The sequence below is a fragment of the Eulemur rufifrons genome, chromosome 6 (genome assembly GCF_041146395.1).
Source record: "Eulemur rufifrons isolate Redbay chromosome 6, OSU_ERuf_1, whole genome shotgun sequence".
NCBI classification, from domain to species: Eukaryota; Metazoa; Chordata; class Mammalia; order Primates; family Lemuridae; genus Eulemur; species Eulemur rufifrons.
This window is the reverse complement of record NC_090988.1, coordinates 101,346,137-101,370,957: the sequence shown is the minus strand read 5'-3', so window position 1 is coordinate 101,370,957 and position 24,821 is coordinate 101,346,137. Positions and strand designations below refer to the sequence as shown.

Below are 24,821 nucleotides of genomic sequence, written 5' to 3'. Positions count from 1 at the left end.
CAACAGAGTGAGACTCTGTCTCACAAAAAAAAAAAAAAAAAAAAATCTTCCTTTTCAAAAACAGTCACTTCATTTTGTTTTTTATGTTGCTAGGATTTCAACTCCAAAGCTTAATTTTAAGATCAAAACTTAGGACAAAACTACTTTTAAATGTATGTGCTTCATACTGTCTATTCTTTTAAAAGCTAATGAGATCATAATCCCAAAATCAAGCTTAAATTTGAAACTGATTTACAGCCACTTTCATAAGTAACTGGTTTCTAGTTAAAAGACTTGAGTCCTTTCCTCAATTGTCATACTAAGTCAGGATCCTATTTCTGCCTTTAACTGTGATTTTCAACACTGGACAAATCGGTTGGAATAAGGAGAGAACATTTTTTAAATGTGATAACTTTGTCATTTATAACCTCAAGGCCCCTACCATAGTGCCAATTTCTCTTGTTGATCACATGGGCCAAGTGGCATGTTCTTACTGCAATTTTTCTTCCTATTGGTAGATTTGGAGTTAAATGGGTTGGAGTCTGGAAATGGGGAAGAGGAAGTAGTGGATCGAGAACCTCGACGCTTGAGCAGCAGGCGTTCTGTCCTCACTAGCCCTGTAGCAAATGGGGTCAACCTGGATTATGATGGACTGGGCAAAACCTGCCGAAGTCTTCCAAGTCTGAAGAAAAGTTTGTCTGGGGACTCATCCTCTGACTCTAGTCGGAGCTCCCATAATGGCCAGGTGTGGGATCCCCAGTGTAGCCCTCGAAAGGACAGGCAAGTGCATCTGACCCATTTTGAGCTTGAAGGCCTTCGCTGCCTTGTAGATAAGTTGGAGTCTCTGCCACTGCACAAGAAATGTGTCCCCACAGGGATAGAAGATGAAGACGCTCTCATTGCTGATGTAAAGGTAAGGTTTGTTATGTTGCATGACAGCTGTTAATCTGACTAGGGCAGTCGGTTCATGGATTCAGAAGGAGGAAAGTACAGGATTTGAGTAATCTCTGGTTTGACCAGAGAGAAGTTAATATATGCATGTGTTTGTTAGTGCTGCTCAATGTTTTAATTCCTAGAATGAGGTTAAGTCCCTGTTTAGAAAATACTAACATTTTGTGTGTTCATTGAGGACTTAAATTTTGCCCTAAAAGCCTGGATTTCTGAGTGACCCCAAAAGTAAAAAAAGGACCTAAAAAAGTGTTTGTTACTTTAAACTTAGGTTGCTTTCAGATAAAGAGCCTATTGCGGGGCAAAAGTGACTGAAAGCAGTCTCTCCCAAGCAGACTGAGAGAAAAGAAATTGTTCGTGGCTGGTTTATGTTGAGTAGCTTTAGCATCTGTAGTTTCACATTTATGTAGTATTAAGACTTAAATACATTGGTACAGCTTCTGAGGAAAGTGTTAATGGCTTTATCAAGTTTCTGCAAATTGTATATGTTTTCTTTTTCAAGAGGTCTCCAACATTAGTATTCTTCAAAGCCTACCCCACCTCTCGTGTATTAGCCTCAAAGAAATCAGCTTATTTTTAAGGAATCCAGATTTGAACCATCTAAACTAGAGGGAATTCTTTTAAGTCTTTCCTCATAAATAACCATTAATGTGAACACCAAAAAGTGTAAAGCCGGGAATAACAATTTTGTTTTTAAATCAGTGTTTGGAACTATGTCTTGGGTGCAGGGCATGGTTTGTGTATTAGAAAGTTAGTCTACAATTTCTAGTAAGGGTTTTTTAAAAAATCTGTCACATAGATTATTTTAAGAACTTTTAGGGAGTAATTTTGGGGCTTCAATGATGATAGACTAATGTTTCAAAATAGGTCTTTCCTATCCCTGATTCAGGTTTTCCGTGGCCACCATATAGCCAGCTGAGGTGCTCCCCAGCTTCTGCCAGCCATCTCAGGAAGAATTCTAGAGACTGGGATGGGACCTCATCTTTTTTTTCTTTTTACAATTGACATTTTAAGTATATCTTACATTGTTTATGCATCAGTGAAAAGATAAAAAATAACAAAGGCAAACAGGGTGATAACCTAGTAAGACTGGTCTTCTGCAGTAGTGATAGAAGCTGGACAGTTGGTGTTATAGGTTGGTTTTATAAGATTTGCTCTAGAAAAGACAGAGCTTGTATTTAGGGGAGGAAATGACAAAGTTTCAAGTGGGTGAGGTCCTATTTCTGTAATGATTAATGTGAAACAAAACAAATTCAGCCATATTTTTCCACACTTAGACAAACTAAATCCCAGACTCATTTCATAACCTTGAATGAGCAAAGGACATTTAAATTTTTCTTTTCCATTGTGGTAGTACTTATATAATTGTATAATCCTATCGGTTTGATTGAGTGTAACATCATCTTTTTACAGAATTCTCCTTTTATGTAGTTATTCCATCATGGATGCATGTGGGAAACTTTAAATTGTGACTTTGGAGACTTGTTAACTTGTATAACTGTTGTTAACACTAAGAAGATAGATTTCCAAGATTATATCTCATAATAATTCTCTTGGCCTGGGTATTTATGTTTGTGATTCATGAAAAAGAAATATGTCCTTGTAGCCCTAGGATATGTCTATAGTTAGATTTGACTCCACTGAACCCTTGTAGAAAGCCATATTATAATCTAGTAATCAATCGTACAAGGTCAAGTGTGGTAGAAATATACAAACTCCCTTAAGTAAAACCACTGGAGTAGTTTAAAGCTAAATGAGGAAGTTTGAGGAGACAGAATGGTACAATGGTATACCAAGGAAAAATGTATTAATAGAAAGATTTAGGTCAGTTATTAAGAAAGCATGCAGAAAGCATGAAGAGGAATGAGTTAAGAGACAACCAAAGAGACCTTCTAGCATTATGAAAGTGTCCAGAGAGAGCTTCCTTATGTTTATCAGGGATTGCCGGAAAATATGGTTGCCATCACTGGCTAAAATACAGTGGGAGAGGCCAGAACATGAAGAATGAGTGGCCAGAGGGGTGGCTGCATAGGCTGACAGTGTTTGAATTCTTCCTCTGGAGACTTGTCCACATCTTCTCGTTCACCTAAAACCATAGTCAAAATGCAGCCAGCATCAGAAGACAACAGATTTAGCTCCCAGCTCTGCAGGTAGTTTCACTTAAGAGCAAATTAGATTAATTATTCCTATATTTGGCCAGTTATATTTAATCCAGCATTCAGATATAACGAGCTTAGAGCTTTAATACCTTGAGAATCTGAGCATTATTCAAAAGAAAAAAGCATTAGATTGGGTAGATGCTGAATCACTGCGTAGCTAAGGGCTCTGCAGTGCTAGAGAACTTGGTGCTTATAGCACTGATGGCTACACTGCAGTAGGGGACAAAGCACAAAAAGTTTACCCTTCCTGCAGAGAGAAGAGTTATTTCCTATTATAACCTATCTGTATCTCAGACATAACTTGTAGAAGAGATGAGAGGAAAAGTAGTGAGATGAGATATTCATAATTACATATTCCCTGGGGGAAAAAGCTCATTTAGTACAGTGTTAAAAGGGTTTTGAAGATTTAAAAGGTTAAGTTCTACGGTGTTGAAGAAAGAATCATAAATATAGAGTTGGAAGGGGATTAAATGAAAAATGAGGCGTTAAAAAGTGTTGACTTATTGATAAAGTTAGTCAGTGTGTATAAAGCTCTGGGAAGGGTGTAGGTAACCTTGACTCTTAAGAATGTACTGTAGAATGGGGTTTGTTCCTGCTGAGAAATATTCTCGCATTTCTCAAATTGAAAAGTTGTATCCTTGATATATGTTGAATAAAAAGGCAGGACATGGAGCAGAATGTATAGTACAGTCCCATTAATGTAAGAAGACAGTCCGTGTATTTGTGCATTGCAGGGTGCCTGGAAGGGGTACCCCAAGCTGCTCATGGTAGGGCACAGCAGGGTAATGGAAGGCAGCTGGAAGAATTTGAATTTTTAACCAGACTCCATTGTTTTGTTTGTGTTTATTTTGGTGAGAAAGGAATTCTTAATATATATTATATAAGCTTTTAATATAGCAATGTATCTGGCTGCACAGCTCACTTAATGAAACAAATTCAGTGTTGTTGAATATTTTTCTACTTTCCCATTTTCTCTGAAACATTTTGATAAGCCTGCCAATCATACTCTATGACTTTTGGGCAAATTACTAAATTTATGAAAGCCTGTTTTCTCCTGTATAAAATATTTCTATGATTTGGGAATGGTGGTGAAAGGTGAAAAAAAGAAGAAAAAATAAATAAGAAAGAGAGAATGCTTTTTTCTATAATTAAAAAAAATACATCTCCATGGGATTGTAAAAATTAATACTAGTAAAGTACTTAATAAGCAAGAAAAAAATTAGACATTACAAATCTTTGAAATTCCTTTATCCCACTGCTATGAATAATGCCTGCCTATTCTGTCAAGAACCAGACGGTGTTGAGAAAACCGTGCAGACATGCTGTGATCAAGGCCTTCAAGGGCCTTATATTCCAGGGGTGGAGCAGACATAAGTAGGCTAAGAAATAAGTGCAGTCAAGGTTTACAGGTGCCTGTCATGACACAGGGCACAGAACAAACACTGAGGGAGGGAGGTGCCAGTCTTCTTAATTTATCAGCTAATAAACTTTCTTGGTATAGGATACAAATGTATTACTACAACATTAAAAGCTTTCAGTTTATAAATTGGAAAATTGTTCTTTGTGGTACAATAGGCTACTGCTACTCTTATCTAAGATTTTAACATTTTATTTTGTAACTGTGATTTAAAAATTTACATTAGGCTCCATCCCAGGAGTATGATGGGAATGAAGCAGAAGGAGTTGCAAATAACTCCAGAAATACTAATCAGGGATTTTCTTCATCTGACATTTTGTGGGTGATTCTGACATGGGGAGAACTGGTAGAAGACCTAGTAATAATTACCTCTTAGTCATTAAATCGGTTTTTTTTTTTTTGCTCTTTTTTTTTTTTTTTTTTTTTGAGACAGAGTCTCACTCTGTTGCCCAGGCTAGAGTGAGTGCCGTGGCGTCAGCCTAGCTCACAGCAACCTCAAACTCCTGAGCTCAAGCGATCCTCCTGTCTCAGCCTCCCGAGTAGCTGGGACTACAGGCATGCGCCACCATGCCCGGCTAATTTTTTTTTTCTATATATATTTTTAGCTGTCCATATAATTTCTTTCTATTTTTAGTAGAGATGGGGTCTCGCTCTTGCTCAGGCTGGTCTCGAACTCCTGAGCTCAAACGATCCGCCCACCTCGGCCTCCCAGAGTGCTAGGATTACAGGCGTGAGCCACCGCGCCCGGCCCGGTTTTTTTTTTTTTTTTTTTTTTTAAAAAGCAACCTATACAAATAAAACTTCATTTGCAATTTTTACTAACAAGATATTTGTGATAATTCATACATTCATAATGAATAAAAAGTTTTAAATCTAATTCAGTTGTGAAGAATATATGGTTAAGTTAAAATATATATAATTATTTAAAATATTTTCATTATATTCCTGTATTATGTAATGTCATGGTCTTATTAATTCTTATCTTTGTTACCTGCCTTCTTTTATTCTGCATTAATAGGAGGGGGGAAATTAGGGCTTCTTTAGTTTGTGATTTGGAAACTTACTAGGAGTGATTTTCTTAGCACTCTATCTGACTTTTGTCCTTTCCTGGGGGCCTCTAGAATTTGTACTGTCTACAACTTGAACTTGTATTTGTTTTGGAGTAACATGTTTGTCTTAAGTGTTTGTTCTTTATTATCCTTCTAGGTTAGATAGCACTAAAGACAAAAATAAGCATTTTCCAAAGAAGACCTCTCATTAGCTAGATCACTGTTAAGGAAAGCTTTTCAAACAAAATAAGCTGATTGCACTGGGTCTTTGAGTCTTAAAGTGCAAGGGAGAGGTTTAGGATTAGGATAAACATATAAGCATTTCCAGGAAGAGCTCAACCAAGAGCAGTGAAGTCCCTCCCTCCCTTGGTCAACTACTGTAAAAATAAACATATGCAGCGCTTGACAGTAAAGTCCCAGACCCCAGAAAGCTTGTTAGGCCACAAAGCTGTACAAGAACTCACTGCAACAGCTATCCTGGAAATAAGTAAGAATGCATTCAGTGGTAAGAGCTAGGTGTTTATGTCAAAGCAGCATCTGCAGAAAGACAAGATACATTTGTGAGGATCTAAAAATTGCATAAATTCAGACCCAAACTGCTGCTTAGGCTTCTGTTCCTACCGAGCTGCTCCTGTGCTGACATTTGGTACCCTGTAGTTTGGTACACTGTAGATCACTGGAAACCCGGCCAGTACTGCACCCTCCCTTTCTCCCGGAGCCGGAGCCGTAGCCGGAAGAGAGTGTGTGTTCAGTCAGAGCTTTACCCTGGCCAGGATTGGTGCATGGAGGTGTGAGCAACATGTGTCAGTCGAATGGCTGTAAAAAAAAAAAAAGTGGCAGTGAGGTGTCTGACAGGATGCAGAACTGGCTGCCCCATCTAGGGAATGTCAAGAATGAGGCAGGCAAAACAGACTTGAGTGGAAATGGAAGTCTGGGAGTACTGGTACCCTGAGGGTGGCGTCATCTGACAGCCCTGGTTTCCTGCACCTTGTTTAGAGGCAGGAAGACAAAGTGTGTGGACCTGAGGTTGTACCTCAGCTGTTTGAGTTGGTCAAGCTCGAACTGCTCAGGGATTGCTATAGACATTTCTAGTACTGTACTGTGGTGGAGTTCCTTGTTGGAACCAGAGGCAGGCAACTGTTTTAGACGTAGCTAATATGAGACGACCGTATTTTATTGAATATCTCAGTATTGGCTGAAATTTGCCATTTCTGAAGGTTTTTCTGGAACACTCAGGCTGGTTCTGGATGGCGGGTTGGGAGCATCCATGAGGGAGGTGAAGCAGGCAGTGCGCTGGGCGAGAGACGGTAACTCAGGAGGAGCTCAGCTCCAGTGCCTGCTTCATCCAAAGAGGCTGGACATTGGGCCATGCCCTGTGTTTGCCAAGAGGAGAGAGAGAAATACGTGTGTGCAGTCAGCGAGAGAGCTCTGGCTGTAACAATAAGAGGTCACCCTGAGGGGAAGGGTGTGGACTGAGACAAGGACAAATGTGGGCCAAGGTGCCTAAGTGTAGCCTGCAGAATGAGTTAAAGCCTTCTCTTTCGCTGGCGCCTTCAGAAGTCTGCCACCGGAGCCCTCTGGGGGCTGGCCCTGGCTTCTCCTATTGCAGTGGTGGTGGGAGGGAGACGGGGCGGGGCTGTGGCTGAGCTCCCCTCCCTGGCAGGGCCTCTTCCAATGGCGAAGAAGAGAGCAGTTGCCGAACACACCCTCTCCCGGCTCTGCAGCAGAACGGCTGGGCCGTCTGCCTGGCTGGCTCACTCAGGCTCTGCTCCCCCTCCTGCCATCTTCCGTTGCAAAGCATTTCTGGGAGCTGCATGTGGGTGACGCAGCAGCATTGTTCGCAGGCACAGGAAGCCGCGGCTGAGCTGAAGGGCTTGAGAAGGAGCCCAGAGCGCTGCACGCTGCTCCCTCTGGGTAGTCTAAAGGGTTAGAGCTGGACTGCCCTGCCTTATGTGCTCTGGGAGATTTCAGAATTTTCAAGTAAATCAGGATTTTCTTAGAGGCAGAAAACCTAACTCCTTCAGGACAACTTCCAATACAGAAAACAAAACAAAGACGCTGGGGAAACTTCACCCAAGAGCCTCGGCAGCTCCAGAGCGACGAAAAACGAAAGGTCAGGCCGTCGGTTGGCAAACCCTTTCTGGTTTGGGGTGTGTGTAACTGTAGGGACTTTTGTCTCAGCAAAGAGGCAGAAGAACTGCCTGGCGGGTGAGTCCAGGACAATGCTTACGTTACTTCGTGTTGCTTGAGCCGTCATTGCACTTGTTCCCTCACCTGGTGGGATGTGCTTTTGAATTGGGTTGCTTGGCTTTTCGGAATCCTTTCCCCCTCTTTGCCCAGGCGCCCTCTGTTTTTTTCCCTTCCTGTGATCTGTAGGGTGTGGGCCTGTGTTTGAATGTTCTCCCGAATGCCTGGAGCCTAGATAGGCGTCAGCCTTTCCCGCACTCCACCCCCGCTCCCCCATCCCAAACCCCCTCTGGTAAAGGGTGGTGGCTTCTTTATATGGTTTCTTGTAGGGCCTCAGCTGGAGTCTGCCTTTTTTTGATAAAAGCAAAGCATGCTTGGTTGAATGGCCCCAGCGAAATAAGGCTTGGAAGGAAATCTGCATTTCCCTCCACACCCACACATACCCCAGTAACTGAGTCGTGTTATGTGTGAACAGCTGCCCCCCCACACACCCCCACACAGTTTTTCTGCCTACCGTTCCCTGTCCCCACCACAAAAAATCTTGCAGGTAGAATTAGATGGCTTTTGGTGAATAGTTAAGTTCCTTTTCTACTCTCTTAAACAATCGCAGGTCTTACTGTGCAGTCTGTTTTGCTGAAAGTGGAAAGTCCCTGTTTGTGGACAGCTCGGTTCTCTTCGGCAGAGGAAATGGGCAGAGTCCTACTCCTCGGCAGTGCGAAGTGGGGGAGGGGAGCCATGTACTCCCTAGCACACATTTTGAATGGACTTGAATTTTTCACCCCAGGGAGATTAGAAGCCCATACCAGAGCTTTGTCCCACGTGGCACCACACCCCGCCTCTTCACCCCCACGCAGTATGGTGCTAACAGGAGGCTCCAGAAGAGGATGCCATAGCAACTTGAAGTAAATAAAACGTCTGCAAATGAAATCAGTTTGGGACGGTGAAAGGCATCTGGAGACTTGGCATAGAAGGGATCTCCATAGATGAGCTTCTTGGTTATGAGTTAAAGGGTCTTTCCAAGTCCCAACTCTGGGATTTGGAGCATGAAAATACTTACAAATCCTGGTCTGCGGGCACAGAGCACACAGGATTATGAGAATGGTTACTAAAGGTGGCCCAGACTTGCTAACCTTTTCAGGATCAAAGTTTAGTTTTTGTGGAAAAGTTACTATCCTGTACATACCTAAGGCAACCAGAAAGGGAATGGTGTAACTTGGCTCCCAGATTTGAGTTCTTTTGCTGTTGATGTTGCTTTAGGGTTCGAGAGGTCAGAAGAAGAGGGATTTCATTATGCTAGAAGGTTTGGGCTTCAGAAATTTCCATCTAAAACATAAAAGGTTTGTTTCAGAATAACAGCCAGTGTGATTCATTTAAGTGGCAGTTTCTTACTGTAGCATTGTTCCTAAGTCATTCAGACTTGATTAGTTAAAGCCATGAGAACTATTGCTCCTAAGATTGTTTCTGCCCCATTTATAGGAATAAAGGCAAACAGCAGACTGTACGTGCATGTGTGTATGTGGCAGAGTGAGAGAAACAGAGATTTGAGATCAGGGTTTCTGTAATCAGCCTTAGAAGAACAGAGTCCTGGGTTGAATCAGGAGATTAAGGCTCTGCTGTTGATCTTATTAATTCCATATTAGCCAATCATTTTTATGCCATCTTGCTCGCATCTGCAAAATAAAGGCAATATTTAACTACCTTATAATATTCACTAACTTGTGTAGAAAAGGGAAGAGGCGAAGTAAAGTCTTACTGTCATATAGAGGACTGTATAAGTAACACTTGTCACCCCAATAGCTAGTTGCTTCCGTGTGTTAGTACAATGAGTATACAAGTAAGGGGTTGGGAGCAAAGGTAAGTTCGAAGTCTTGATAGTACTGCAGTAGTTTAAGTTTCGTCTTTGATTTGCTTGTTTTGCAGTGAGTCTGTATGAAGGGAAAACACAGATAGTTGCCAGCCTGCTTCCCTTGGTGCTTCAGGGAACTGAAGCTGAGTCTGGATGCTGTTGAGAGTAGTTGGTTCTTCGTTCACTGTGCCTTGCTTTTTCCTTCTCTTCTCTCCTACTCTTAGATTTTGCTGGAGGAGCTTGCCAACAGTGATCCCAAGTTGGCCCTCACTGGAGTCCCCATAGTACAGTGGCCAAAAAGGGATAAGGTAAGACACTATTCTGCTTGATCTTCAGGCTGCTCAAGCTTTTTGCTAGTTGGTCATTACTATTCTGGGAAGAAGAAGAACTTGAGACAGATGGCTTTTGGTGCATTAATACAAACTGACAGAAAATCATTACTCAGTTCTGTTTTGACTCTTGGGTCAGGATAATTGGCTATCTTTGGAGGTGACTCTCTTAACAGAACTATCAAACTGGGAGGCCTCCAGAATCAGATGCCAGGTTGCCCATTTGTTCACCAAAATGGATCAGCTCCTATCCTTCTGACCCAATGACTCAGTTATCTTCACAGATATGATTTAAAACTAGTTAAAATAAGTACATATATATCTAAAAGACCAGAGTTTTTCTTTGTGTGGTGAGATCTTACTCAAGATTCCTCTTCATTTGGACTTCTCAGTATGGAATTAGTACGAGAAGAAAGGAATTACCATCAGCTAATAAATTGTCGGTTATGAATTTTTATTTCATTTCTTATTTAGGTCCTGTATAATTTTTTCCCATACTGTTCTCTGTCAAGGTTGCGTATTAAATAAATGATAGCATTCTGATCCTGGCCATGAGTTTGGCAAATAAATTAGGCCCCTCTTTGTTCCGAAGCTGAAACTTGCAAAGCCATCACATTCTAGGGGTGTTTAGGCAGAAGACAAAAGTATGGAGACAAAATGATATCTTTAAAGAACCACCTTCTCCTTCCTAGGGGAAGGAGTCCCATTCGGCCTCTGCTTGGCCACAGAGGACAGCCTCAAAACAATTCAGTCATTTCTAGCTATTGAGTATTTTGTGTCAGAAAAACGTTTAAGACATGGTGGGAAATTGAAGTAGAAGACATGATCCTTGTCCTTGAAAATACCACCAGCAGGGTACATACCAATGCTAAAATGACAAACATATAACTGAGAGATTTATTCCACACTTCAATATTGGAGTGTCTGCTGTGTACCAGGTCATATGCTTGGATTTGGCATACTAAAGAAATGAACACCCTCGAGTAGTTGACTGTCTTGTTTAGAGTATATTCTGAGTAGTCAGGATAAGGAAATATTGGAGGGCCTCTGGGGTGACTTCAGTACATGGCACTTACACAAAAAGCTTCAGGGAGGGGTGAATATGACAGCTCTGCAAAATGAAAGGGATGTGGCTGAAGTAGTAGGCCAAAGGTCTAGGACGGAGGCTGGCAAGTTTTTCTGTAAAGGTCAAGGTAGTAAATAATTTAGGTTTTGTACACCATACAGTCATAGCTTCTCAATTCTACCATTGTAGCATGAAAGCAGCCATAGACAATACATAAACAAATAAGTTTATACCAATAAAATTTATTTATAAAAACAAGCAATGGGCAGATTTGCCCACAGGCCATAGTTTGCTGTGCCCTGGGCTAGGTACTCTACCATGTAATCATCTACCCTCTTCAGTCTTAAAATAACCTGATATGTTTGACCTCACTGCTTTCTCTTTCCAGCTTAAATTCCCCACCCGGCCAAAGGTGCGGGTTCCTACCATCCCCATCACAAAGCCTCACACTATGAAACCAGCTCCACGGTTAACACCTGTGAGGCCAGCTGCTGCCTCCCCCATTGTGTCAGGAGCCAGGCGGAGACGAGTGCGATGTCGAAAATGCAAAGCCTGTGTGCAAGGAGAGTGTGGTGTTTGCCACTACTGCAGGGACATGAAGAAGTTTGGGGGGCCTGGACGCATGAAGCAGTCCTGTGTCCTCCGACAGTGCTTGGCAGTGAGTGATCTGCTTGGGTAAAGAATTTGGGGGAGGATTTGTGGTGTCAAAGGGACTGAAATACGCATAGCATAGAGTTAAGGAGATTTCAGAGTTGGAAATAAAAAATTATGCCCTCTTTTTAGGTTTCTTCATTTTGTCCCTTTTCTCCCTGGGTAAAGAAGGAAGGTGTCTAGTACTAAAAATGGTTTAATTTGGTCTTTTGGCCTTACTTGCCTAATTTTCAAACAATAGAGCAGCATTTGAAGGGCAAATCACTACCTTCTTTCCCCTCTCTAAGTAGATTAGAAAGGACCTGTGTTGACCAAGGACAGGATAACTGAAAATAACTGGTCTCTGTTGGTCCCTAGTGCTCAGGTAGTTGAGTCATCAGTCGTCTTCTACCAAAACCCTCTCTCCTTTCCACCCTGCCTTGATGGTTCCCTAAGTGTTTACTAGAGAACTACAGGAACCAAAACTCCCATCTTCAGTTGAAGGGAAGTTGAAATGATAAGGATCTAAGTCTGCCCTCTTGGTTTTTCTATCTTTGTCTTCCTATAGCCCAGACTGCCTCACTCAGTCACATGTTCCCTCTGTGGAGAGGTGGATCAGAATGAGGAGACACAGGATTTTGAGAAGAAACTCATGGAATGCTGTATCTGCAATGAGATTGTTCATCCTGGCTGCCTCCAGGTGAGGAAAGGCCTAAGGGGTCCCTGAAGTCTCAGCTGATAGTATCTAAAGATACTGAGTGGAACAACAGGAGAGTGGAACACCTGTCACAGGAGGCTGCCAGCATCCCTACTGTGGGCCATTAGCTCCGTGATCATGTAGTAGAGTGGTCTAACATCAGCCCTTGATTCAAATATCTACAGTGTGTCAGGCACTGTGCTAGACTGAAGATAGAACAATACACAAAATAGAACTGGTTCCTGCACTCGTGGAGCTCACAGTCTGACCTCTGGACAGTGCGTCTGGAGTCCCCAGGCAATCATGGAACTGCATGGTGTGTTTTTGGATGCCTGAAGCCTTTAGGCATCTCTGCTACATACTTCAGTGTATGTCTGGATATTGGTTCTAAGGGATGGTGAGAGTAATAATATCAGCAACCATTTAATGAGTGCTCATCTGTATCAGGCTCGGTGCAGAGCCCAGGAGCTCAAAAACAGTAATAAGGAAGTTTAGACCTCAGTCTCAGAGATTGAGTTAACTGCTCCAGTATGAGCCCTGTGTTCCCAAAGCTCCCCAGGTGACCTAATGGGCAGCCCGGTGGAGAACTACTGTTGTACATGAATTCTGTTTACATTTTAAATAGAGAACAATGTGAAGTTCGATCTGCCATATTTCTTCAAAGTGCATGGGTGCTGGTACTTTCTTGGCCTTTCCAGAAAGTCTCAACTATGTCATGACTGTCACCTGACTGACAATGATTATATAACACTGTCAATTATGAGAAGCAGCCCAATTTCAGAAAGATTAAAATGTTAAAAGTAGGCATCTTAGAATTGATAAAATACGGTATTAACTCCATGGTGACAATGGTTAATACAAAGCATTTACTGTATACCAGGTACTTTTCTAAATACATAATACAATTAATTTAATCTCACCACAACCCTATAAGGTGGATATTGTTGTATCCCTGACAGTTGTTACCGTATATATCCCCGCTTGACAGTTGAGAACGCTGAATCACGGAGACTAGATAATTAGCCTCTAAACTCAAGCTCTCAGAACTATACCCCACCTTGGCATGAGACTACCAGGAGAGTATGTGTCAGGAAAAGAGACCACAAATTGACCCTGACTCTTGGAAGTCTCCTCACGGAGCCTAACGCAAGTAACCAAGAGTGAGGGTGGCCAGTTCCCCAGTGGCTGGAAGTGGGTGTTAGTGCCATTTGGGGTGAATACGTCTGTCTCCCCTATGGACCAATGTGTTTAGAAATGGGTAACTCCTCCCAGCTCTGTTATAGGAGGCTTAAGAGACAGACTTTTTTTTCCCAACATCTCTATCTGCCTATAGATGGATGGAGAAGGGTTGCTTAACGAGGAATTGCCAAATTGCTGGGAATGTCCAAAGTGCTACCAAGAAGACAGCTCGGAGAAAGCCCAGGTAAAGGAAACTTATCCAGACTTGCACTGTGACAAGAAAGGAATGATCAAGTTTGGGAGATTGCTATACGTTCACACGGTTTCTCTGACCTGGGAGATTATTTTTGTTTTGTTTGTTTGGTATCTTTTTTTCTTTGGTAAATTATTGGTATTTTCTTTGTTAGAGTTTTTAGTGTGTTTTTTTTTGTTTTGTTTTTTTGTATTACTAAATATTGTTCCAGTTGGGATCTGCAAACTCCTGAGGTCCTTTTATATTCTGGGGCCCTAGAAAGAGGAACCACAGCTGGGCTGTTTGAGGAGGGAAATCAGGTGAGCAGGGTCTCTCCTGAGGAATGTACCTAGAGAGAGGCAGCGGCCTGAGGCAGACAGTAAGTACAGTGGTGTGCTGGAGTTTCCGGTCAAACAGGTTCACATGTTTGTCATATTCACCCTTGTGGCCTTGCAGAAAGCCCCGCCCTGCCCACCTCATGTGCCCAAATGTGTCATACAGAGGCAGCCCCTCCCCTAGAGGGGACCAATGCTGTGACCTTGGCCCAGAGGAGCTGAGGTTCCTGGTCCAGTGGTCACTAGTAATGTCAAAGAGCCAGGAGGACTCTGGTTACTCAGCCTGGCAAGGCAAGACCTGCTGAGGGCACATACAGGAGGAGGTGGCTGGTCTAGTGTTGGTCCTCCAGGGCAACTGCACAGAAGTGGGGAAGCGAGTAGAAGGGAATTTTCTTACCTTCTTTTTATTTTCTACCACTTAAACACGGAGGTGGTTGGAGGGCAAGGATCTCTGGAGTTGACTAGTGCCAAGGTTCTCCCAAGTTCTTCAAGTTCTTGCACTAGTATCTTTTAAATTTGTGGTTTTGTGGGGGGTTTTTTTGTTTTTGTTTTTGTTTTTGTTTTTTTTTGATAGAGAGTCTTGCTCTGTCACCCTGGGTAGAGTGCAATGGTGTCATAGCTCACTGCAGTCTCCCATTCCTGGGTTCAAGCGATCCTCTTGCCTTAGCTTCCTGAGTAGCTGGGTGGGACTATAGGCATGCACCATGACACCATGCTGATTTTTCTATTTTTAGTAGAGACAGGGTTTCGCTCTTGCTCAGGCTGGTCTTGAACTCCTGAGCTCAAGCGATCCTCCCACCTCAGCCTCCCAGAGTGCTAGGATTACAGGCATGAGTGACCATGCCTGGCCTACATTTGTCTTCACTAGTGGTGTTGAGTGTTTATATCTCTGTTGTAGCAGGTGAGTTGGTAGATGCTGTGCTTTATTATTACCTTCTAATACATTGTAAAAGCAAGCACCCAAAAGATGGTCATTCTTTTCCAACCATGGTTTTCAAAGAATGTAAGTTGAAAAAGGAGAGATCAGGATTGTTGCTTAGGAACATAAATTGTCTCCTTGAGGAAAACCCTGAATTACTGATATGGTTCCTAGTGGAACATACTGACTGGGCTTTGTCACAGGAGAGCCAAGGTAGGCTCCAGGAAAGGACAAGTGTCTGGAGAGTACAAGTGCCACAGGATGAGGTTGTGGGCTCCTGTGGAATTTCTCACCATAATCCTGAGCAGATTCTTCTGTAGCAGCCCATTGTCTCATGGAGGTTCTCATTCTCTGCGTTATCACTCACGTGGGGCATGGAGTGGAAGCAGCAGCCTGCTAGAGCCAAGCTTAGACACTGGTAGAGCTAGAAGTCAGTGGCGTTTACTGCTATCAGACTTGTCATCCTGGTTCAAATGGTATATATAGGCTTTTTCTTCCACCTACCACTAAAATGAGACACATCTCTTGGGTAAAAAAGGGAAATTAGAAATAGGATTAAAAATTGTCAGATTACATAGGGGTAGAGTTGTGGCCTCTTTAAAGAATATTTTTACCCAGGGAATTATAATCCAGAAATAAGGACGAGATGAATAAGGTGGGGTATGGATTCAGGCAGCCCAAATCTGGGTCTCACTCCTCTGTACTTGAACACAAACCTTTTTGTCACAGGTGTATTTCCCAGGTGACCCATTTTTGTTCTGTAATCCATGTTCCTTGGCACAGGCATGAGCTCAGTTGCTGATCTTTGCAGAGTCTGGATTGCAGACTCCGAGGAGATGACCCCCTCTAGCAGCAGTGACCTGTCTTCTCTCTGGTCCCCTGAGTGCAACGGTGAGCTCACCCTGTCAGTTTAGAGGGTTTGGAAGAAAGGAAGCACTAATGTTGCTTTTTTGGACCTGCTTTGCAGAAACGGAAAATGGAAGAGAGCGACGAAGAAGCTGTGCAAGCCAAAGTCCTGCGGCCCCTGCGGAGCTGCGACGAGCCCCTCACACCCCCACCTCACTCACCCACTTCCATGCTGCAGCTCATCCACGACCCGGTTTCCCCCCGGGGTATGGTGACTCGGTCATCCCCTGGGGCTGGCCCCAGCGACCACCACAGTGCCAGCCGCGATGAGCGCTTCAAACGGCGGCAGTTGCTGCGGCTGCAGGCCACAGAGCGCACCATGGTACGGGAAAAGGAGAACAATCCCAGCGGCAAAAAGGAGCTGTCTGAAGTTGAGAAAGCCAAGATCCGGGGATCGTACCTCACTGTCACGCTACAGAGGCCCACCAAAGAGCTCCACGGGACATCCATTGTGCCCAAGCTGCAGGCCATCACGGCCTCCTCTGCCAACCTTCGCCATTCCCCCCGTGTGCTAGTGCAGCACTGCCCAGCCCGAACCCCCCAGCGTGGGGATGAGGAGGGACTGGGGGGAGAGGAGGAGGAAGAGGAGGAGGAGGAGGAGGAAGATGACAGTGCAGAGGAGGGGGGTGCAGCCAGGCTGAATGGCCGGGGCAGTTGGGCTCAGGATGGAGACGAAAGCTGGATGCAGCGGGAGGTCTGGATGTCTGTCTTCCGCTACCTCAGCCGCAGAGAACTTTGTGAATGTATGCGAGTGTGCAAGACGTGGTATAAATGGTGAGCAGGGATACAGGGGTCAGGAGCCAGGGGCATGGGAGCAGGTGGCAGGTTTTCAAAACGAGAACAGCATGCACCTTACCGTCTGAAGTCTGGCGGGGTCCTATGAGGAGTGAATTGACCCAGTCTGTTTCTCAGACTATGGGTCCTGTTTAAAGATGTGGCCAGTTGTGCCTGCAGATGTCATTATGGAAATTTGGCTTTTTGTCTCCTCTCCCTGCTCTATACGATCCCGTCTCTCTTTGCTGGGGGGAGGGAAACTGATTTGGGGGATACATTTGTACAGCTTGTCCTAAAACTTAATGGTCTTAAGGGCTGAAAATTGCGCCCCCCACCCCCAAGTCAGCTGAGCTCTTCACGTGTTGGTTGAGAGCCTGTGATGTTCCAGTCATTCTTCTGATGCCGGTGACACAGATGACTGCACTTAAGCCTCTGCCTCAGTTACCTCTCCATTCAGTGAGAGAAGCGGGCATGCTTTTCAAAATGAATTGAAAGGTGCTTACCTTTCTCTGCAGTTTTCTCATCCCCCAAACCTGGATCAGAATTCTGTTCCCAGCAAGCAGGGTCCAGTTTTGAAGCTTACTTAACGAGACCTAGCATTTCTTCTCAAGTTGAACAGACGCTTTGGAAAAAATTCCCTAGTGACGGTGAAGAAAGAGCTTCCCATCTAGCATCATTGGCTTTTCCTTAAGCTCTAGAATATATACCCCAGGAAATATCCTTTATATCTGCATCACACCCTATTACAGTAGTTCTCAAAGTATGGTGTCCTGACCCGTGGCACCCCCTGGGAACTAGTTAGAAATGCAGATTCTCTTACGGCACCAGTTCTTGGGGAAAAAAAATAAAAAGAAAAGAAAAGCAGATTCTCAGGGTCCATCCCAGGCTTCCTGAATCAGAACCTCTTGGATGGGTGCAGCAGTCTGCTTTGGTAAGCCCTCCCCCAGGGGGTTCTGATGCGTGCTCTGTCGTCAGCAGCTTGCTTCTGCCATGGAAGTTTCGTGTACCACTGGTAAAATGCTTTCAGTCTTTAAATAAAGGCGCTATTCTTTGCAAAACATGAGTTTATTTCCCAAATCTGAATTCATGTGTGATCTGCCCAAATTTAATATTTCTCTTTTTAGGGCCAGTGGGCCTGCCTGGCTCTACCCCTAGGTTTCTAAGCCAAGGTACATCAGACTTCCATTATGTGCTGTTTCCCCTTCCCCTGCCAGCCAGACTCTGAGCCTGGCTAGGGGGCAGAGGTTGTAAAATATTAATCGGAAGCCTGCATAGTACAGTGCTGTTTGTGGCCTGTGGATTTATAGACTACAGTGGAAAATCAGGTCTCTCCCTTTCGCTTCTGGTCTGGACTAGCTAGAAAATGTCAAGGTAGTGCAGAGGCAGAAACTCGAGGATGGGAGAGGACTCTCCAAGCCTGATAAAGAGCCTCTTTCGGCCTGATACAGTAATGGCCTTAAGACAAGTTGAATTGTGAGTGTGCTCAGTGGCACCCTGCATCTCAGGCAGCTGCAAGTGATTCAAGGGAAAGAATGGCGCAAGCCTGGTAGTTTCAGGCAGTATGAAGTCAAGAAATTTTAAAATGCTCCCTTATATATACTTCAGCAGGAGCCATGCCATTTTAATGCAAATGAAGGGGTTATAGTATATTGTTTGCTCTGTGTCCCTAACAACTGTGTTGTGTTCTCAAACACTCCAGAGTAAATCAGGGTGAACTGGTCAAGTTATACACGACTTGGCATGTAGGTTTGCAAAGTATCTAGTTGCCGTAGAGATCAAGGCAATTTTTTGCCCTATTCTCTGAGGCAAAAAGTGATAGGGTGTGATCCTTGTACACTTGTTGAAGAATCTGTGTAGGTGCTGTGCTTTTCCCAGAAGCCTCCAGCAGCCTGTGATAGGAGCTCCATTGATAGGATATCAAGTTAATGACAGCTAGTTCTTTTCCGTCTGTCACAGGTGCTGCGACAAGAGACTTTGGACAAAAATTGACTTGAGTAGGTGTAAGGCCATTGTACCCCAGGCTCTCAGTGGCATCATCAAGAGGCAACCAGTTAGCCTCGACCTCAGTTGGACCAACATCTCCAAAAAGCAACTGACGTGGCTCGTTAATAGGCTGCCAGGTAGGTGAGCAGCCTTGCTGCTGTCCTTCCAGGGGCCCAGAAGGAGCAGGCAAAGCAAGCTGCATTGTTGCCAGTGCTTTTTAGAATCACCTTAGGGCAGCAGTCCCATGCCATTGTTGCCTTCTGCTTAGCAAGAGATGTACCCAGGGCCACCCTAACTGCCAGTCTCCAAGGCATCACTCTGGACTGGCAGGCCAAACACTGTGCTGGACAACAAAGAGAATGGGATCAGGTGTTGCTGCCAGGTCTCCTCAGCATAGCCTCTGAAGAGGAAACTTGAGTCAGATGTTGCCTTAGTCAGCCCCTTGTAAGCCCTTGTTCTCTTCAGCATTTTGAGCTCTTGGAAAGACAGGAAGTCACTCACTCTTGTATTGCTCTGGTAGGAACTAAGCAATCAATTTAACACCAAAGCTAGATGTGACATAGTATATCATGGAAATCTTTGAGCTGAATTACTGGATTAGGACATAGTCCTTCCCTCCCATTAGGCTGGAAGTTCATTCACCTTGCTCAAATCAGCCAGTAGTTGTGGTTCTGAATGTGCTGGTAAACAGTATGTTAGTGCCTGCCTTGCTCCATCCATTGCAGGACTGAAAGATCTCCTCCTAGCGGGCTGTTCCTGGTCTGCAGTCTCTGCCCTCAGCACCTCCAGCTGCCCCCTTCTCAGGACCCTTGATCTTCGGTGGGCAGTAGGAATCAAGGACCCTCAAATTCGAGACTTGCTGACTCCACCAGCTGATAAACCGGGTATGCTCTAGGCCTGACTTCTCTGTGCTCGTCTTGGGGTAGCTTTGTCTTCAACAGACCTTGTCCTCAGAAGCTAAGGTAGTCTCAGAAACGATGCTCTGGAAGAACAGAAGAGCACAAAATGAGAACAGAATGACAGGCTGTGTCCAGTTACAGGTTAACTATTTACACGTAGATAACTCCCTACAAACAAAGGAGTAAGTCCATTTTGTGGGTCAGTGGAGTTTGGGGCCCAGAGAGTATAGCTTGAGGAAGGCTGGGATGGCTTCGCGGTGGAGGTGGAACATCAAAAGCTGATTGCATGATGGCCTAGAAGAGTGTGAGGGTGTGGGAAGGGGAGGAACATTTTGCTTGTAGCCTTTTGCTGCGTATGTGAGGCATAATCTAGCAGTTTGGGAAGAAAGAAAACTTGTCTGGTTTCCTAGAAACTGCCCCCACGCACACTGCTCACTCCCTGAAGGCAGGGCTGGGTGTGGGCAGCTCTGTTTAACCCCTTCAAGAGGGCCTGGCCAGCAAGTAGCTGATGCTGCCTGGAGCTTTGGAGCTAGATTAGAGAATTAGAGTTTCGATCTAGGCTCTTCTTGCCTGTGCAGGTCAGGACAATCGCAGCAAGCTCCGGAACATGACTGACTTCCGGCTAGCAGGCCTTGACATCACGGACGCCACACTTCGCCTCATCATTCGCCACATGCCCCTTCTGTCTCGACTCGACCTCAGTCACTGCAGCCACCTTACAGATCAGTCCTCCAACCTACTCACTGCTGTCGGGTCTTCCACACGTTACTCCCTCACAGAGCTTAACATGGCAGGTATGCTGTGCAGTCTTCCGTGATAAACAGTGCCCCCTGCCTCCTGCAGTTTCCAGCCCTCCCTGGAACTTTTTTTAAGAGACAGGGTCCCACTGTGTTGCCCAGGCTGGAGTGCAGTGGTGCGATCGTAGCTCACTGCAGCCTGAAGCTCCTGAGCTCAAGTGATCCTCCTGCCTCAGCTTTCAGTAGTTAGGGCTACACAGGCACACCACCATGCCCGTCTGATTTTTTAAATTTTTTGTGGAGACAAAGTCTTGCTGTTTTGCCCAGGCTGGTCTCAAACTCCTGACCTCAAGCAATTCTCCTGCCTTGGCCTCTCAAAGTCCTGGGATTACAGGCTTGAGCCACTGCGCACAGCTTCTGTCCCCTTTTTTAACAGATGGGGGACTGAGGCCTGCAGTGGTTTAGTCAGGTGCTTATTTGTGCAGCCACCATCCAGCTGCAGTTTGATCAGCCTTGCAGCCCTTGTGCAGCCTTGTGTCACGTGGCAATGGAAATGAGACAGCAGGGGCCCTTTAGAGCACACATTGCTGATGGTACTTCTGGTCTCTGAGCCAGGTAGTTATGGGACAAAGAGGGCTTTTGTTTAGCATTTTGAGGGAAAGAGCGCTGGGGGAATTGGATGGCAGAGGAAGGCTTCTCTGGCTGTGGATGTGCAGTCATTGTCCTTATGGCCACTCTCCCCACAGGTTGCAATAAATTGACAGACCAGACCCTGATCTACCTACGGCGCATCGCCAACGTCACCTTGATTGACCTTCGAGGATGCAAGCAGATCACTCGAAAAGCCTGCGAGCACTTCATCTCAGACTTGTCCATCAACAGCCTCTACTGCCTGTCTGATGAGAAGCTGATACAGAAGATCAGCTAAGACACACCTAGGCCAGACTAAACAGGAAACAGATCTTCCCCTGACTCCCCACCGAGGAGAGCCTCTCTCCCCGACCCTGCACGGGCTCTGAGGCCAGCGTCACACTCCCTCTCTGCCCTCCTGTCCCTTGAGCCCTTCCTCTACAGGCGGGGCAGAGAGGGCGGTGGACACCAGGCTTACCTGCCTGCTCCTGTCCCTCCTGAGAAAAAGGGAGTAGCAAATTGATTCGAGGGGAAAGCACAGGCTGTGCTGTCGAGGTGCCTGCTTGCTTGCTCACCTGTTAGGAGGCCGGGCTCTCAGTTTGGGGTGTTTGTGCAACCTTCATCTGCACTGGGCCCTGGGCCCCTCCTCCCCACCCGTGGTCCGCAGCAGTGCCTGGTTCTGAGCAACTCCCAGGGAAGAAAGCAGCCCTGTATCCACGGCCAGGTTCTCCTTGTGGTGTCCAGTGCGTGTCTCTCCTCCATCACACTCTCCCGACTTATGCAGGAGGGGCTGGCAGCCCCAGGAATTCCAGACTCGTGCAGATCACACTGGTGCTGTTGAGGTGTCCCCAACCTCACGTCCATGTCTGTGCTCTCCCTCCTGTCCTCTCCCCTTAGCTTGATTCTGTCCAGCGCTCATGCTCATTCACATAGTGAGGTTTCCCACCGAACCCTACCCCAGACTTCCCTGCTACTCTCTTAGAGGTCCTTATTGCACTTATTGGAGTTGAAGCTCTTCAGAGGAGCTGGAACTGTCTACCCCAGGGACACACCCATTCCATTGCTACCCAGGCGGATTCTGAGACAGGCACCATCTCCTTGTTTCCCCGTTCTCTTTTGCCTCCCACTGACTGCCCTTTTCCACATGTCCTCATTCCTGCCTGAGTAGGGCTTTTCCAGGATGCATGTCCTCAGAGGGAGCAGCTTGTCTCCCCCCAACTGCGGGGAGCAGAGGACTGGGCCAAGTCCCCACCTGCCTCCCGGCCAGGCTCCTGCAGGCCTCTGGTTTAGGGTAGCCCCCCAGAGCCCAGGCCTGTGTATAGCCCCAGCAGCTCATTGATCTGGCACCTTTTGTGGGGGAGGGGGTCCTGCTTAGAAGCCAGTCACCTGCCCTCTGCCTGCAGCTATGGAAGGGGGTGTGCATGTGCCTCTGTGTGTGTGGCTGAGTGTGTTCCGCGTGTGTGAGGAGGGAGGTTGGGAGGGAGCGTGGTGTCTCCCACTCCACCACCCTTTGTCCAACCCCATCAGCTGCCCCCTTTTACTTTGCATTGAACGGCCTGTCCAAAGATCCTCTCTCTAGGGCAGCAGAGAGCTTTTTGCACTTTAAAAAAAAAAAAAAAAAAAAGGAAAGAAAGAAAGGTCGGAATTTCTTTTGGGTCAATATTTAAGTGTGTGAGGAGATGCTCTGTAGCAGCAGCCTGTGGCAAGAGCTTATTCATGATAGATGCAAATTTGCACTCTGCTCCCCATCTGTAAGGATACTGATAGCACAACCTTGCCCCCACCTTCTTGTCCTCCAACCCCATCCCTTCCTGGCCCCTTTCCCGTAGCCCAGTCTTAGGCTTTCCTCCTCCAAAAGCCCTATGGGGCGAAGGGACAGAGCCCAGGCACCAGGGGTCTAAAGTGTGAGCCACCCAGAGGAGAGACGCCAACTGCACCCTTGCCACTTCCAAAGCAATAGAGGCAGAGGGGTCCCCTCTTTGCCACCTAGCCCAGCTTTGACCCTGGCATTAACTGGCTGCCTTAGAGGAAGTTGGGTCCTGGTAGCGGGTGGCATTTTGTCTGTTTCTTCCAATCTGCTGATTCTCTTGGCTGCACCTTACAAACAGCAGTCTGCTCCCATGCCCCTCCGCCCCTCCGTGGTCTACGGCCCAGTGATCTGGGGTTGAAACTTTGAGGAAGTGCCAGTGACTCATTCCAGAGTGCCTCAGTTGGGGGACTTCTCTGTAAAGAACCCTGGGTATTGAGCAAAAACCTTATTAATATTATTGTTAATGACCTATAATTGGAAGCTTCCTGCCTTTTTTTTGGTTGCTCCTGTGGAAAATACTGAAAAGATTACTTCGTTTTGTTTTGTTGTCTTTTTATAAAAGGGGAGGTGGAGAGACCCCTTCAGAGCAGGGATTGTGCCGGGAGAGTGCCTCTGACTTTGGGACATTTCATCCACAGAAATTTCCAAGCTGATGGTTTGTTTTGGGTTTTGGTTTTTATGTTTGTTTGTTTTTTGGCTTGGAGAAACAAGCATTTTTACCGTGCACGTAAATTGGTCGGCAGAAAAGCGAGCCCAGGAGTGGCGGCGGATGGACAATGCCCTTGCTGGGTCTTACTTTTCTTTGGGACTGTGAGGGGGAAATGGTTTTTAGAGGTAAGGGTTGGTCCATGTGGAGGAAAGAAGTGTCTCCGTTGGGGAACAGAGTGACCTGGGGAGTCCATCACATTTCCTACAATCTGCTCTTAGACACGGCCCTGCCTGGAGAGCCTGCCCTCCCTCCTCAGACTGCAGGACCAGACCCCCTGCCTCCATCTTTCCAAGCACCGGGGCGAAAAACCACAAAGGAAAGGAAGAAAATTTATATATATATAATATAAAATCACTTGGTGATTAAAAAAATAACTGCTCCATAAATAAAACTCCTAAAGTCACTATGTTTAAAGGGTTTGGTTGTGTTTTTTGTTTTTCGGAAAAATATTGTAAATATATATTTTTTGTTGCTGATTCAGAGTCAATCTACAATGTTGTGCTAAAAAATTTAAATTAAATGTAAGCATTAAGGGGATAAGTCTTATGCTATCTCAGTTGACACATTGGGGTTATTTTGGGCCAGGGAAGGAGGGAAGCTTATGGGACTTTATTTTCTAAAAGTTCTCCATTATTGGTTTTAGAGAGAGCAAGGACATCTTTCCTCCGACACGTGGGAATGGGAGATATTTGTGTAATAAAATTTTTAAAAGACAAAAAAAGTAGCCTCCAGTGGGAAATATTTTGATTTAAGTTTTGATTTTGATTTGGGGTTTTTTGGGGGGGGGTCTTTTTTTTTTTTTTTTTTCCCAATAAAAAGGCTTTAAACACAAAAACTAAACTTTTTGTGCCTTGGGGTGTGGGTGTGTGAGAGAGAGAGCGATCGCGCGTGCAAATGAGAGGCCATGGCCAAGGCCGGGGACTGCCTGCTTTGCCCCTCTGAGCAGAGGCAGTAGAACTGTGGGATGTCCTTACTACTTGCATTTCCTTAGCTTTTTTAACATTAAAAAGCAGCACTTGTTTCTAGAAATAGAACATTAGCTTCATCAAGATGAACTTTTTTTTTTTTTTTTTGTTGAGACAGAGTCTCACTTTGTTGCCCAGGCTAGAGTGAGTGCCGTGGCGTCAGCTTAGCTCACAGCAACCTCAGACTCCTGGGCTTAAGCGATCCTACTGCCTCAGCCTCCCGAGTAGCTGGGACTACAGGCATGCGCCACCATGCCCGGCTAATTTTTTCTATATAGATTTTTAGTTGTTCATATAATGTCTTTCTATTTTTAGTAGAGACAGGGTCTCGCTCTTGCTCAGGCTGGTCTCGAACTCCTGACCTCGAGCGATCCACACGCCTCGGCCTCCCAGAGTGCTAGGATTACAGGCGTGAGCCACCGCGCCCGGCCAAGAT

General features: G+C 45.4%; 1 protein-coding gene across 3 annotated transcripts in view; it reads left to right on the top strand.

Annotated features, from left to right (window-relative positions):
* KDM2A (lysine demethylase 2A) overlaps nucleotides 1-24,199 on the top strand; it is a 112,945-nt gene extending 88,746 nt beyond the window's left edge. For 2 of the 3 annotated variants that reach the window (XM_069471762.1, XM_069471764.1), the window contains exons 12-21: nucleotides 498-892; nucleotides 9,810-9,893; nucleotides 11,369-11,638; nucleotides 12,179-12,310; nucleotides 13,641-13,730; nucleotides 15,940-16,652; nucleotides 18,609-18,772; nucleotides 19,361-19,519; nucleotides 20,113-20,328; nucleotides 21,018-21,686. In XM_069471762.1, coding sequence (XP_069327863.1) covers nucleotides 498-892; nucleotides 9,810-9,893; nucleotides 11,369-11,638; nucleotides 12,179-12,310; nucleotides 13,641-13,730; nucleotides 15,940-16,652; nucleotides 18,609-18,772; nucleotides 19,361-19,519; nucleotides 20,113-20,328; nucleotides 21,018-21,199 — 2,405 coding nt within the window. In that variant the 3' untranslated portion in view covers nucleotides 21,200-21,686. Of the gene's footprint in view, nucleotides 1-497; nucleotides 893-9,809; nucleotides 9,894-11,368; nucleotides 11,639-12,178; nucleotides 12,311-13,640; nucleotides 13,731-15,939; nucleotides 16,653-18,608; nucleotides 18,773-19,360; nucleotides 19,520-20,112; nucleotides 20,329-21,017 lie in introns of all 3 variants that reach the window. The other variant, XM_069471763.1, reaches the window with a different exon arrangement.
* The last annotated feature ends 622 nt before the right edge of the window (nucleotides 24,200-24,821 follow it).